Source organism: Vipera berus, assembly GCF_964194415.1.
Source record: "Vipera berus genome assembly, chromosome: 1".
Classification (NCBI taxonomy): domain Eukaryota; kingdom Metazoa; phylum Chordata; class Lepidosauria; order Squamata; family Viperidae; genus Vipera; species Vipera berus.
In genome coordinates, this window is record NC_138202.1 from 217,684,371 (window position 1) to 217,700,661 (window position 16,291).

A 16,291-nucleotide genomic window follows, 5' to 3' on the forward strand; every position below is an offset into this window, starting at 1 on the left:
AATTCCCCAGCTGAAGGCCAGCCAGATGATGCACTAAGACCCCTTGCAGAGTATGTTCCAATACAAAATCTGCTCTGTTTGATTTTTTGCAAAAATGAGTGGAAGGCAGCAATAATAATGCTTTGTGTATTTCTGCTTTGGGATGTAATATATTTACTAATAAGAATGTGATATAGTTACATGATGTGGTATAACTGTAAGAGAACTTTGCTTGTTTTGCTTGTAAATTTCAGCTGTTTTATTGCTTAAAAGATAGATTAATACAGTGAATAATAAATGCCATTTTTCTTAATGAGACATAACATTAAAACAATGGAATATCTGTTTATATTGTTTTAAAATATTAATTTAATCCCTTTCAGAGTCACGACTTGAAGGATGGCTATCGTTGCCTGCTAGAAACAACACAAAGAAATTTGGTTGGGTAAAAAAGGTAAATAATACAATTTTTAGGAAATTACTTTGACATGATATGCATCACTAGGCACTATTCAAAAACCAACAAAGCAAATCATTGTTTCTGTTATTGTGCTGCTTTTGAGAAATTATGGACCTGGCTATGTATTACAGTCAAAAGACTGCTTCGCTAATAGTATAAGAAGCTATTAGTGAAGAAACTATTATGCCATACTATTTTGCTATGAGATAAGCTTATACAGTCACAGAGAGTTGTTCCTTGTCTATATTCGCTGGCTTTCTTCTGCTTGGTTAAATTTTTCACAGGGAGTGCTAGGTGTAGAAAATTTTCAAAAGATGTACTGCAGAAAAGAGTGCACAACAGCCCTCCATCCAGATGTTCAGTTTTAGTTTGTCACAGATCAGAGATCAGCAGTAAAGTAATATGTCAGTTGTTGACCAAAATGTCTGCAAGTATCAAGTTGCTTATCTCCTCCCATTTTTTCCCCTTTCATTTTTGTGTCACACGCTGTTCTGTTTTTATCTTTTGTACAGGTAGTTCTCAACTTACAACAGTTCATGTAGTGACTGTTCAAAGTTACAACGGCACTGAAAAAGTGACATGACCATTTTTCATAGTCACAACCTTAGCAGCATCCCCATGATCATGTGATCAAAATTCAGACGCTTGGCAACTGGTTCCTATTTATGACAGTTGCAATGTCCTAAGATCATGTGATCTCCTTTTGTGACCCTCTGACAAGCAAAGTCAATGGGGAAGCCAGATTCACTTAATAGCCAGATTACTAACTTATCAACCGCAGAGATCCACCTAACAACTGTGGCAAGAAAGGTCATAAAATGGGGCAAAGCTCAGTTAACCAATGTCTCACTTAACAACAGAAATTTTGGGCTCAATTATCGTTGCAAGTCAAGGACTGCCTGTACTCGTTTTGTTTCATTTTTTTTAAATGTAAGCTGCTGATAGTTGTTTTTATTGCAGTGGTATAGAAATATGCTTAATAAATAACTAGAGACTAAAATGCTGAAGTTTCAAGTTAAGATGAAATATGTTTTGTAGGAAGAGAGGCTACTCTCATATTTTGACTGTCCATCTGGAAGATACCTGGTCCTTAAATTGCCTTATTAAAATAACATTTTACATACTTTCATTCTGTAAAATTTGCACTACAAAATTTGATTGTATAAATAAAATCAATTTGCAGCTTATACTTACATTTGTATTCTTTAACAGTATACAATAGTCAGTAGCAAGAAGATACTATTCTATCATAATGAACAAGATAAAGAACAATCCAACCCATATATGGTACTGGACATAGAGTAAGTATTTTAATACGTTTTGTTTTCATTCTGACTATGGTTGATATTTTTGTGATTCTGGAACACTGTTAACATAGTCTACAGTTGCAAGAAAAAGTATGTGACCCCTTTGGGATTAGGTGGAGTTTTGCATGAATTGGCCATAAAATGCGCTCTAAACGTCATGTAAGTCACAACAATGGAAAAACACAGTCTGCTTAAAATAATACTACACAAACATTAGCTGTTGTCATGTTTTAATTGAACATAACATGTAAACATTCACAGTGCAGGGTGGAAAAAGTATGTGAAACCCTAGCAAAATGACTTCTCCAAGAGCTAATTGGAGCCAGGAATAAGCCAACCTTGACTCCAATCAGTGTGATGATATTGGATGTGTTGCTGACAGCTGTCCTGCCCTTTAAAAACACACACCTGTTTTGGGTTTACTGGTCTCAAGAAGCACTGTCTGATGTGAACCATGCCTCGCAGAAAAGAGCTCTCAGAAGACCTACGATCAAGAATTGTTGACTTACATGAAGCTGGAAAGGGTTTGGACTCCGACTGGGCAGAGTCTGACGATCAGGACATGGGCGGTCTTGTTGATGTTATCTGGGAGGAGTTCGATCCTGTGACTTTGGATGATGTGGACAGGATCATGGGGAAGCTGAACTCCACCACGTGTTTATTGGACCCGTGCCCCTCCTGGCTGGTTTATGCGGCTCGGGATGGGACACGAGGCTGGCTCCAGGCGGTGATAACTGCTTCCTTGAGTGAGGGTAGTTTCCCCGCCGCCTTGAAGGAGGCGGTGGTGAGACCTCTCCTCAAGAAGCCTGCCTTGGACCCAGCTGTATTAAACAACTTCCGTCCGGTATCCAACCTTCGCTTTCTTGCGAAGGTTGTTGAGAGCGTGGTGGCGCATCAGCTCCCTTTGTTCCTGGAGGAAGCTGACTATCTGGACCCGTACCAATCGGGTTTCAGGCCCGGGCACAGCACGGAGACGGCATTGGTCACTCTGGTGAATGATCTCTGGAGGGCTCAGGACAGGGGTTGTTCCTCTGTCCTAGTCCTATTAGACCTCTCAGCGGCTTTTGATACCATCGACCATGGTATCTTGCTGCGGCGTCTCAGGAGATTGGGAGTGGGAGGCACGGTCCTTCAGTGGTTCTCCTCCTACCTCCTGGGAGGCTTGCAGTCGGTGTTGGCAGGGGGGCAGAGGTCGACCTCGAGGCCTCTCGTTTGCAGAGTTCCTCAGGGGTCGGTCCTTTCGCCTCTCCTGTTCAACATCTATATGAAGCCTCTGGGTGATATCATTCGTGGCTTTGGAGTTGGTTATCATCAGTATGCTGATGATACCCAGCTTTTTATTTTGACCCCAAACCACTCCAGTGATGCCCTCGACGTGATGTCCCGTTGCCTGGAGGCGGTCCGGGTCTGGATGGGGAGGAACAGGCTTCGGCTCAACCCTGACAAGACTGAGAGTGGCTGTGCGTGCCGGCATCTCGGGAAATTCAGATTATTCCATCTCTTACTATGGGGGGGTGAGCTATTACCCCCCCCCCCATAGATAGGGCTTGCAACTTGGGAGTCCTCCTAGATTCACAGCTTTCCTTAGAAGATCATATAGTAATTGTGACTAGGGGGGCCTTCGTCCAGGTTCGCCTGGTGCGCCAGTTGCGGCCCTATCTGGACCGGGATGCCTTGCGTACAGTCACTCATGCGCTCGTGACCTCTAGGTTAGACTACTGCAATGCTCTCTACATGGGGCTGCCCTTGAGGACCACTTGGAGGCTTCAACTGGTGCAGAATGCAGCCGCGCGAGTTGTGCTGGGGGTCTCCCGATACTCCCATGTTACACCTCTGCTCTGTGAGCTGCATTGGCTTCCAGTTGCCCTCCGGGTGAGATTCAAGGTGCTGGTGATGACCTATAAAGCCCTACATGGCATGGGTCCGGAGTACCTAAGGGAGCACCTGTGGCCGGCATCAACTTCCCTCCGCCCAGTGCGCTCCCACAGAGAGGGCCTCCTCAGGGTGCCACCGGTCAGAGAATGCCGACTGATGGCCCCCAGGGGGAGGGCGTTCTCTGTGGGCGCGCCAGACCTTTGGAGCCATTTATCGGCTGAGCTCCGGATGGCTCCCGACCTTTGCTCCTTCCGACGTGATCTAAAAACTTATTTATTTGAACAAGCCGGCCTGGTCTGATGGGTTTGGGGTTTTAATTACTGTTTTTAATTAATTTATTGTATTCGGGCACAATTGTTTAATTTGTTTTTAATTTTTGTATTTTGTAGTTTTGGTATTTATTGCCCTGTACACCGCCCTGAGTCCTTCGGGAGAAGGGCAGTATATAAATTAAATTAAATAAATAAATTAAATAAATAAATTAAATAAAAATCAAAGTTTGGATTAAGAATACAATTGAAATCTTATTTAAAGTCCAAGATGGCATCTATGAAGTAAATGGGAAAACTAGAAATGTTGCCAGATTAAGGCTTCATGTTGTAAGTGATTCATGCTTAATTTACTTACATTTTTGTTTCATATCTGCATTTCTACTACTGCAGCAAACTCTTCCATGTTCGACCTGTCACACAAACGGATGTGTACAGAGCAGATTCTAAAGAAATTCCCAGGATTTTCCAGGTATCAATATTTAAAAACTTTTAACTAAATACGATGTAGACAAAAATGAGGCGCCATGTTTATTGGACAAACATGAAATAAACACACTGAGAGGCAATTGTTCTATAGATTTTTTTCTCCAAAAAAAAATCTTGGCAAGAAAAATGTGGAAGAAGCCTTTTCTGTCTCAATTTTTCCAGATGTTTTTGTGAGGCACCACATCTTTTATTGAGAAGTATTCTTTTTCTTCGGCAGAAATAAGTTATTTTATAATCACTTTATAATAATTATCATATGCATGCTATCAATTTAAGTGGTGAAAATCATTGGTTTCCCATATTAATAAGAGAAAAATAATCTTGCTAAGAATTATTGTGAGGACAAATATTTAAGGAGCATTTGAATCTTTTCCGTAATTAATCTTTTATCATTAGAAATAGGTTTTCTCTATCAGTATTACTGACTCCCCCCCCCCAATTCTAGATCCTCTACGATAATGAAGGAGAAAGTAAAAAAGAACAAGAGTTTCCTGCAGAGTCATCAGGGGAAAAATCAAATTATATTTGCCACAAGGGACATGAGTTTATACCCACCCTTTATCATTTTCCAACCAACTGTGAAGCTTGCATGAAGCCTTTGTGGAACATGTTCAAACCTCCTCCTGCTCTTGAATGTCGCCGTTGCCATATCAAATGCCATAAAGATCACATGGATAAAAAAGAAGAAATAATAGCACCTTGCAAAGGTAAGCTTGCGGGGTCCTTAGTGTTCTCTGAGCTTGGTTGATTTTCTCGCAGATGTTTCATTACCCAAATTAGGTAAGGTCATGAGTGTTCAACTCTGAGCTACACATACTGTATCCTCCTTTAAACATACGTTTAAAATAAATAAAGTGCAAGTTGATTGTAAGTTGATCCTTGGAAAACTTGTGAGTCCATAGCTAAATTAAAAATGTCTTAAGATTAATCAGAAATGACCCAGAAGAGCAGTCTACCCCAGATATGCACAAGAGCCAAGGATGTCCTTTAATTAGGCTGTATCATTCAGGAAAGAAATAAGAGATTTTAGACAACATGCACTTTCTCACAGCATTAGAGAATGCAATAGAATTTAAATGGCTTATCTTGATTAGCTATGGAGGCGCAGTGGGTAGAATGTAGTACTGCAGGCTACTTCTGCCGATTGCTGGCTGCCAGCAGTTCGGCATTGGATTCTCACCAGCTCAAGGCTGACTCAGACTTCCATCCTTCCGAGATTGGTAAAATGAGGACCCAGATTGTTGGAGGCAATAGGCTGACTCTGTAAACTGCTTAGAGAGGGCTGTGAAGCGGTATATAAGTCTAATTGCTATTGCTATTGTACTTGGCTGAATTATTCAAAGGCTAATGCTGTGAGAAAACCAAGATCATGGCATCCGGCCCTCTCAATTCCTGGCAAATAGATGGGGAAGAAATGGAGGTATTGACAGATTTTATTTTCCTGGGCTCCAAGATCACCGCAGACAGGGACTGCAGCCAAGAAATTAAAATACGCTTGCTCCTGGGGAGGAAAGCCATGGCAAATTTAGAAAGCACACTAAAAAGCAGAGACATTACCCTGCCAACAAAAGTGCATATAGTCAAGGCTATGGTCTTCCCAGTTGCAATGTATGGCTGTGAAAGTTGGACCATAAGAAAGGCTGAGCACCAAAGAATTGAGGCCTTGAACTATGGTGCTGGAGAAGACTCCTGCGAGTCCCTTGGACTGCAAGGCGATCAAACCGGTCAGTCCTAGAGGAGATCAACCCTGACTGCTCTTTAGAAGGCCAGATCCTGAAGCTAAAACTCAAATACTTTGGCCACCTAATGAGAAGGAAGAACTCACTGGAGAAGAGACTAATGCTGGGAAAGATTGAGGGCAAGAGAAGAAGGGGATGACAGAGAATGAGGTGGCTGGATGGAGTCACTGAAGCAGTAGGCGTGAGCTTAAATGGACTCCAGAAGATGGTAGAGGACAGGAAGGCCTGGAGGAACGTTGCCCATGGGGTTGCGATGGGTCAGACACGACTTCGCAACTAACAACAACAACAAATGCTGTGAAAAATCTTGCTAAAATTCTGCCTGCAAATTTCAGCTGGAAAGTTGCACTTTAGCTTAAAGTACTGCCTCTTTCAACTTGGCTAGTTTTGACTGGACAAAAACACTGTTTAATCTGTAATTTAATGTGTTGGTTTTTTAAAAGAAAAATTAAATACATGTATTTTTTAAAAAAATAAGATACGGTTTCTCTTGAAACAGTGTATTGTACTAATATGATTCTGTTCTAAACCACTTGTTTTTAATATATTTCAGTGAATTATGATATTTCAACTGCAAAGAATCTATTACTATTAGCCAATTCTACAGAAGAGCAGCAAAAATGGGTGAGCCGTCTAGGAAAAAAAATTCCCAAAAAGCCTCCAGCACCAGATCCTTTTGCACGATGTTCACCCAGAACGTCTATGAAGGTCCAGCCAAGCCAGTCTCTCAGGCGGCCAAGCAAACAGCTTCCACCAAATAAAAAAGAAGGCTTTCCCCCAAGGTAAAAAGTTATATGTACAAAATTGTGATAACTTTTTAGAACACTACCCTGGGCGCTTGAGGGAGTCGTGCTATCCACCTGTGAAAGTCTTCTACTTCCGCTCTTTAGTTAGTCTCTTATAGCATAATCTTAAAGACTTGTGGATTAGGATCTTAGGAACTATGGATCCTTTGCTTTTCTTATCCAGTGTCTGAGGGAACGAAAAGTTATTGGTTTATACAGCTCTCCTTTATAGTAAGGTTATTTGATTTGGAAACTTAAATCTTAGGAAAATATGTGGTGTACAATATATTTCAAGTCTGCATTTGCATTTTATTTATTTAGCATATGGCATATTATACATGGAGTAGCAGTATATATTAACATTTCACCTAGCATTTGTACTAAAATAGTAAAGGTAAAGGTTCCCCCGCACATGCGTGCTAGTCGTTTCCGAAATAAAAATAAATAGGATCTAGGATTTTTTACATGGCGCCTTCTTTTACTTTTGTGATAGAAATGGGAGTTTTGTGATGCAGTCAAGAAGACGTGTTAAAATGTATCCATAGCAAGGGAATGCTGGGTTAATAATAATGCTAGGGAAGATTGACACAAGCATCAATTTTATTAGCAAGAACTAGGTTGCTTATTTGGAGCCTGCAGAATACAGATATAGGGCTGCACAGTCCATGTGCAATATCTAAATGGCCTGGGAGTGCAAATATTAGCACCTGCCTGCAACAAATGAAAACAGCTGCATTTTCTCTAAAATCATGCGCCAGGTACCCTCCAGCCAACTGATTTACAGTTTTCTTTGGCTTGTTTTATTCCTGTTGGATGGGCCACCCCGTCCTGCTCATTTTTTCAATTCAGGGTAATAGTATAGAATAAGTCGTCAATGGAATTTCATCCATCTAATAAAGGTATAAATAATTACCTGTAGATCTGAACCCAATGGGAAATATTGGCCCATTTTCACTTGTTAAAAGTGTATCAAGACATGATGTGTTTTGAGTTCCTCTACTTCACCACAGTTTTATTTTATTTTTTAGTACTGAGCCGGCCCTGCAAATTATTCTTCACTGAATTGTGTTTTTTCTGTACTATATTCTTTTATTAATATATCAAGAGTAAGTAATAGGGAAATATGGTTGGAGTACGGATGCATGTTAAGTGAGAACTAACTGTGAGAATTTGGCTATAAAGGGTAAATGACAATATTTTGAAATATATAGTATTTGTATAATAACTAGCTCAATAGTTTATATAAAATAGTAAGGAGTTTAAAATATATTAAATTTGCATTGCCCAACTGCTATTATCTATAATGGTGCATAGTCCATTAAGGAGCTATAATCTAAAACCAAAATATTGTCATTTAACAACAAATCAGTTTTGAGTATGTTTAATGGCGTGAAAAGCATTTTGTGTGCATTTCATGCTTTGCCTTGTTTTTTTTCAATTATTGCATATAAATTATAACTGCAGAATCATAGATAATTCCATTTAATGTCAGGAAAAAAACATAAATGTAATGCAGTAAGTGTTCTAGTTTAATCCAGAGAAAACTATACTTTTAAATCCCTTTGAAATTATGAAGTGGCTTTAAGTGCTACAATTCTTAAATACGAACCTTTAGTTTTACTTAAACTATTAGTGCTAAAATCAGTATTCTCCAAGTAATCATAATTATAGTTTCAGACAGGAAGTAGAGATGCGTAAAATCAATCCAGGAACAGAAAGTTCCAGAGAAATCTGGAAAGTTCCATTTCCTCCTGGGTCATGCTGAACCTTTTCCTGGACCATATCATTCTACAATCCATGAGTGAAGCAGTTATTTGACAGCATCTTAAATGGTTGCACCTAACATTTTGCATCAGAGGGCACACTGTTCACAGTTTATCCCTCTACCCTTACAGGATGATCTAACTTAGCTCATATCTTGGTCACAGGATAATTGGTGGGCTTTCCTATTTGCAATAGCACTCCAATATGTGTGCAAATGTGTATATGCATAACTATAGAATACTATGTACAGTTGCAAGAAAAAGTATGTGAACCCTTTGGGATTATGTGGTTTTTTGCATGAATTGGCCATAAAATGCGCTCTAAATGTCATGTAAGTCACAACAATAGAAAAACACAGTCTGCTTAAAATAATACTACACAAACATTAGCTGTTGTCATGTTTTAATTGAAGATAAGATGGAAACATTCACACTGCAGGGTGGAAAAAGTATGTGAACCTTTGGACTTAATAACTGGTTGACCCTCCTTTGGCAGCTAATGTTTGTGTAGTATTATTTTAAGCAGACTGTGTTTTTCTATTGATGTGACTTACATGACATTTAGAGCGCATTTTATGGCCAATTCATGCAAAAAACCACATAATCCCAAAGGGTTCACATACTTTTTCTTGCAACTGTAGGTAGTATTGCACAATTGATACATGGTGTGCATAATATAAATGATATCAACTGCAATTTAAATATCAAAGTTTGGGGAATATATGTTTCTTATTAAGAAAATAGGCTTTGGGTTTAGCTTGTTCCTTCATAGATTAATATAAACAGCAATGTAACTTATTAAAAAAAGGTGGATAAAAGGTTGATTTTATATGTGTATAATGGAGATGTTCCTTCATTTTGACTGCCAAATGTATTTTAGTTTATAGTTGCAGTAGTAGAACTTACAAAGGCAGCTGATATGTTTTGACAGCACAGCTCTACTGATTTACAACATTTTAAAATCTTCTGATTCATAATCAAATAGTTTTGGTTAACTAATCAGCATTTGAAAAAGCAAAACCAAAAGCCAGAAATACCCTTACAAAAGATAGAAAAAGGGTAGGCTTTAGTTTTGAAGAGGATGACATATCTGTTGGAGAATTCATTGATAGATTTATACAGCCCTTGATCCTTCTTCTGATTTACCGAGGTGCACCTGAATTCCCCTTTGTTGAACTTTTCATCAACATCTCATCAAAGGTTTCTTCGGTCTTATTCGGCTTTAAAACAGGCAGTATGGACATTCATTTTGTTCTGCTTCTCTCAGATGCCCCAAATGAATTGAGATGTCACCACATGATGCCACAATGGAGACTAGGGGCAGAGATAACATACCCAACTGAGCTGTGCTGTAGGAAGAACCACTATGAGGAATTTTATACGGTCAAAATAAAATTTGAAGGGCACACAGGACTAACTGAACTTTAGATTCATTTACTTAGAGCTAGACCACTTAGCACTGCATCTGAGATATGCAGATATGCAAGCCTAACATGACATTCACATGGTTGCTTTAATCACACAAAGTCATCCATTTGTTTCCGCATCTTGATTTCGTTTTGTATTTTGACACATAAAATTGCAGCAAGTCTACATTTGTAGGGTAAGATAATTCAGTATGAAGTACATAAACTTACTTGCATACGCTTTATAACTTGTGTACATTCTATAATGGAAATAAAGCACACGTTAAATCATATTTTTCTGTCAAACCTTTGCTTTTAAGTCAGGAATAGGCAACCTTGGCTCTTTTATGACTCGTGGACTTCAACTCCCAGAATTCCTGAGCCAGATATGCTGAGGAGAAAGGGAGAGGTTTCCAAGCTGAGCCATGCTGGCTCAGGAATTCTGGGAGTTGAAGTCCACGAGTCATAAAAGAGCCAAGGTTGCCTACCCCTGCTTGAAGTGATAATATCTGTCTAATACAGGGGTGTTAAACTGCCGGCCCACAGGACAGCTGCATCATAGCAAAACCGCACCCACCCCATTGCCGGCAAAAAAGTTGTGATATGTCACATCACGTGATGTTGCGAGTTTGACACCCCTGCTCTAATGTTTTATGGCTAGGAAGTTGTATTCCAGGGAAACTGCTGCTTTTTTTCTCATTTCTTTCTCCTTGGAAAAATTCTGAAGCACTAGCAAAATGCTTTCAGAAATAAGGTGAGGTGACTGTAAGATTTATGAATGCCAATTCTACATCATTCCAGTTTGTGAGCACTGACAATAAATGAAAACCCTGGGTCATTTGTACTGGGAAGCAACCTTGTGTATATTTCCATACTTTACGAGCCACACTTTGACATCCAGGAGTCGATTTTAAGAATACACCCAAGACTTGTGTGTATGATTCTTAAATGTTAATCAGTGTCAGAAATGGTAATAACATGCAGAAGAAAAGAAATGACTGTTTCAGTAGTTTTGATGTTCAGAATTGTTCTTAACTTGGCTCATAATAAAACCTCATTTTCCAGATTGATTGATATGGCATGTAGAGACTGGGATTGGTCATTTGATGATATTGATTTTGATGTTGATTTTAATATTGATGATGCTGAGGACGATCTTGATGATAGCGATGATGATAACAATGTGTTTATTCTAAAGAGGTAAATGGATGAATATCTGTAGGAGAATGCGTTGGTTTTATTACAGCATGCATTTTCAGTTTTTCCCAGTAGAGCTATATGTGCTGGCTTAAGATCTAATAATAATAACTTGATCCATGCATGATTTTTATTGCCTTGAAATTATAATGTGAAAGTCCCTTATATTTACACATGCTAGTAGACTTTTCATGTATGGCTGCCTTTGTGGAAATCCATTTTTAAACATTCAGATCTATTCTTTGTTATGTCACGTTGCTGCAAGCTTATATGTAGGTGAAAAGGTAAAAACTTGATTTTCCATGCTTTGGTGTGCCTTCTTCGTACTAAAGTGTGGTATAACTTGCTTTGCAAATATATTACACTAGATAATCAGCATAGGAATGATAGAAACCTCTTGTCTCCATCCCCAACAAGTTATTTAAAGTTAGGCTGGATTTCCTAATTTCCAAATCACCTTTGAGGGGAATATAACCTTTCCTTTGAATCATTTTTCATTGGGAGAAAGATAGTCAGCTATATAAATGTTACAGAAAGAAAGAGAGAAAGAAAGAAAGGAAAGAAGAGAAAGAAAGAAAGAAAGAAAAAAAGAAAGAAAGAAAGAAAGAAAGAAAGAAAAAGAAAAAGAAAAAGAAAGAAAGAAAGAAAAAAGTTTTTTCACTACAACCCTCGAGATTTTCTGGCTTTCTATGGTGCACCAGGTTCTGTGGAAACTGTTCGAGGAGAGAAGCAACCTAGAATTAAGGAGAAATTTCATGACAGTTAGAACAATTAATTAGCAGAACAACCTGCCTCCAGAAGCGGTGAATGCTCCAAGGTTTTTAAGAAGAGACTGGACAGCCATTTGTCCGAAATGGTATAGGGTTTCCTGCCTGAGCAGGGGGTTGGACTAGATGACCTCCAAGGTCGCTTCCAGCTTTTTTATTATTATTATTATTATTATTATTATTATTATTATTATTATTATTATTATTATTTATTATTATTATTATTATTATTATATTAGTAGTAGTAGTAGTAGTAGTAGCAGCAGCAGCAGCACTACTAGTAATACTAGTACTTGGGCTGTTTTGTGACCAAGAGTATCTATGATTGCGAGTTCTAAATAAATACACAAAGACAAAGAAATCTTTTGCTTTGTTAATGTGAAACAGGCTGGCTGAGAGATCCAGCATTTCCTCGCTGCCTGCCTCTTATTTCCTTAGAATCCACAGATTATGAATTTGAATTTACTATACTATATCTAAACTGACTGAGGTGTTTTCCTTTTTTTTTTCTTCAGCTAACCACCTTCTGGGAATGCAGTTTTCAAGGTGATCTTCATCCCACTGAAACAAGACTGAAACCTCATACCTTGAGTTACGGCTGCAGTTGGCATCAGGCAGCCCGGGAGTCATGGGAAGCAGAAGGAGGCCCAGGAAAGGAATGGGGATATGCTGCAAGGGGGAGGCCCGGCACAGAAGTCAGTTGGGTAGCAAACGGGTGTGGAGGACATGTGATTGGAAGAAGCACAGGCTGCACGCAATCACAGGGAGGCCTAGAAAAGCTGCACCCTGCACCCATTTTCTCATGCCTCCCTGAGCTTGTACATGTGCACCGCACATACATACACACAGGCTACCTGTGCCCTGTTTCCTTCCCTGTCATTGCATACAACTTGTAACCCTCATTCCCTGGCCTTCTGAACTTGTACCACACTGAGCTCTCCTTCCCCCAACTGACATGTGGCTTGCGCTGGGCTATCCAGGGCCTTCCACCCCACCGCCCCACCCCACCCAGCACCTCTGCACTCCTTACCTGGGATTCCCTCTGCTTCCCACTTAGTGACCTGTAAGACTGCGTCTTGGGTTATCTACTACTAAGGACAACCAGGACTGCCTGGATTGTTGTCACTGAGCAATCATGTGGCGTTGTGCTTTACCACATCTCACAATCCCCCTCCCAATTGCAGCCATAACTCGATGACTACCTGCATTTACAAAGATTCTCCTGTATCACCAAATAATGAAGAAATTCCTTTTACGGCTGTTACCGCGCTGTGCTGCGCCGCGCCTCCCTGTGCCTCCAGCAGTGCCTGGCATCCCCTTCCTTCTGGAGGTCAAAGCAAGGAAGAGACTTCCATCAGTTGGAATGCCCTCAACAAGTGCCCTCCGCACAAGCTATGGGCCTTGACCTTCTCTGATCACCGTGCCCTGCCAGCTTCCGCCCTGACGGCCTGGAATGGTAAGAAAGAAAACCTCAAGAACGCCCAGGAGGAAGACATCAAGGGTGCTTTGGACAGCGGCCTTGCCTGGCAAGGTCAGTATATTCCATCTGGCCAAACAGGAGCAGCTGCCAGGTCTTTGTTTCCAACTATGCTTAATAAAAATCAGAGCTTTGGTTTTATTATCTACTCTCTTTTGTTGCTATATTGTGCCTGAGCTACTGTGATGTTTGCTGTCTCTTCTTCACCTGTTTCCTCCCCTCCCTTCTCTCCCCACCTTCACCTGTCCCTTTTGTCGGCTTCTCTCATGAGAGAAAGATATAAATCTGGCTTCCATGAAAAACCTAGAAGTCCTGGCTTATTCTTTTCTCCAGTATGTCCCCATCACCATCTTTGTATGTGAAATCCAGCTTCTTCTGGTCAACGTCAATCCTCATCTGCAGCCAAAACAACAAAATGTCTCCCAAGCAGGGACGTCTCACTCGCAGACCTCTTGAAATAAAAATATATTTAAACCTTTGGGGTGGGGAGAGATTCTCTTGAAGCTCTTTTCACAAAGACTCAACAGGGATCAAAATGGTGAGGAGTCGTGAAGAATCGATCCTTGTTCAGTTTTTGCAGAGAAACGCCACCAGCAACTTTGCCAAAAGAAAGCAATGAGTGGCAGGGTCATGTCAGATTGACGAAGACTGCATCTTAAAAAGTGACCATTATACTGTGTGTTGTATGTATTTTGGTGTTTAAATAAATACATTGTATTGTAATGCTGCAAAAGTGTTTTTTATTTTATTTTTTCATTTTATTTTTATACATTTATTCATATTCCATTAATACAGTTTGCAACTATGCACTTGTATAAAGCCATAATGTTGACAGTTATATCATTCATACTTGTTTATTCAGCATGTCTGCACTCAGCAGTTAAATATAACAAAAAGTCACAGGTATGTACCTATTACCTAACAAGCAGTCCCAAGTCTTTTATCAGTTGTGAATGCCTTAAATTAATTTTGTTCCCTTAAAGTTTATCCTCATTCCTGATATTTAAGAGAGAAAAGAATGCAGAGGTTTACCAGCTCTTAAATGCAATTTTGCTTTGTTGCAGAATAATAGTGCACTATGTTTACATGTAATAGTTTATATCAATGTCAGTCTATATGAATGTGTACCTAATAGATTTGAGAGGGGAGGGGGGGAATCAACTAATAAACATTGCTTCCAGAAACAATGAACTGGTAGTATTAGAACTAATATATAACTTTCATGCATAGGTATTTTGAAATCAGTTCTTTGTTCAATTCTCAGTATTAGTCACACTGACTTTGTATTATTACTAAGTGCTATGATTTTCACTTTTTTGCATACTATCCTAGCTGTGTGTTTTATTTCTGGAAAAATATAACTATTTTTACATTTTCATCGCACAATGTTTAAGGAATTTTACAATAACTGAAAAATACTGTAGATGTATTTTAAAAACCTTTCAGTCCTATTCTCTAAGCACATAGCTTTAGCAACAGGAAAATAATCTCAGTTGTTTGTGTTTGAGAACTTTGTGGAAGGAAAAGGCCATGGAGGCACTTAATCTATTTTTTTTTATGTTGTACAGAATATAATTTGTAAACTCATTCATGCCCTGTCCATAATTTATCCCACAAATGCATGTTTTGTATAAAATTTGCAGGATGCTATGTTAAACACAATGAGAGTAAAAAAGAAATATTGGAAACTCTACTTTGGGATTTTTTTTAAAAAATATGCATATGTATGCACAGTTGTATGTTAATAACAGTGGAATGTAGAATCTGTTATTTGAACAAAGGGACTGATACATTTCACTAGATTTTGTTTTTGTTTCAGTAACAGAAATTAGGTATTTAAAACGAGAGGACCAGGAACTGTTTGGTTTCCACCCTCATAAAAATTGGAATTGGTGTAGAACTCCTATATATTTCCCATTTATTTGTGCAGTTATATGCAGTTAACGTCTGAGCTCAACACACACTTGAGATCGTCTCTAATTCAAGCCTCACTTGTTAGGAGTTCACTTCCGTAGATCACGCACAAGAGATTCACTTGGACCTATAACATGGCTGTTTCCACTGACACAAACTGAAAATCATGTACCTATAAATTAGTGCATATCCTAGCTTGCACATTTAAATATACTTCTATTTTGGTTAATTTTTAAACTTCATGACATGGTGAAAGAATATTGTCTTGTGTGTGCTTGCTCTGAACAGTGAGTGTACAACAAATTATTTTAAGAAATGCATATTTTGCATACAAAATTTACTGTTTAAAAATGTAAACAATAAATCTTGTTTCAATTCACTAATGGCATACATATTTTATATTATAAATTGTTATTTGTGGGATGTTCTGAATTGGAAGAAATATATTTTTTTTAAATAAACTATTTGAGTAAGATATTAATATTAGCAAGTTGATTTTTTTAAAAAAAAATAACGTGAATAACTGCACTGTACTTGAAACTGGCATTGTATAGATTCAGTTGGCTCTTACTTGGCTATGGGAAAATCTATAGTTAAAAAGTAATTTTATTTAGTATCTTTCAGGCTTTTAAATGCAGATCAGAGCTTTGCTTTTAGAAAGAAGCCTGATCATGATTTACTTTTTTATCCAAAATAATTAGTTTAAGCTTATCAGGATATGAATCCTTCGGGAGAAGGGCGGTATACAAATAAAATTATTATTATTATTATTATTATTATTATTATTATTATTATTATTATTATTATTATTATTATTATTATTATTATTATTATTATTATTATTATTATTATTATTATGAAGAG

General features: G+C 38.6%; 1 protein-coding gene across 2 annotated transcripts in view; it reads left to right on the top strand.

Moving 5' to 3' along the window:
• The window catches only part of ROCK2 (Rho associated coiled-coil containing protein kinase 2), a 110,657-nt gene extending 94,753 nt beyond the window's left edge, over positions 1–15,904 (top strand). The window contains exons 28-34 of one of the 2 annotated variants that reach the window (XM_081342753.1): positions 363–433; positions 1,652–1,740; positions 4,284–4,362; positions 4,825–5,086; positions 6,672–6,900; positions 11,138–11,272; positions 12,552–15,904. In XM_081342753.1, the coding sequence (XP_081198879.1) occupies positions 363–433; positions 1,652–1,740; positions 4,284–4,362; positions 4,825–5,086; positions 6,672–6,900; positions 11,138–11,272; positions 12,552–12,555 (869 nt within the window). In that variant the 3' untranslated portion in view covers positions 12,556–15,904. Of the gene's footprint in view, positions 1–362; positions 434–1,651; positions 1,741–4,283; positions 4,363–4,824; positions 5,087–6,671; positions 6,901–11,137; positions 12,514–12,551 lie in introns of those variants that run through there. The other variant, XM_081342754.1, reaches the window with a different exon arrangement.
• Positions 15,905–16,291: the final 387 nt, after the last annotated feature.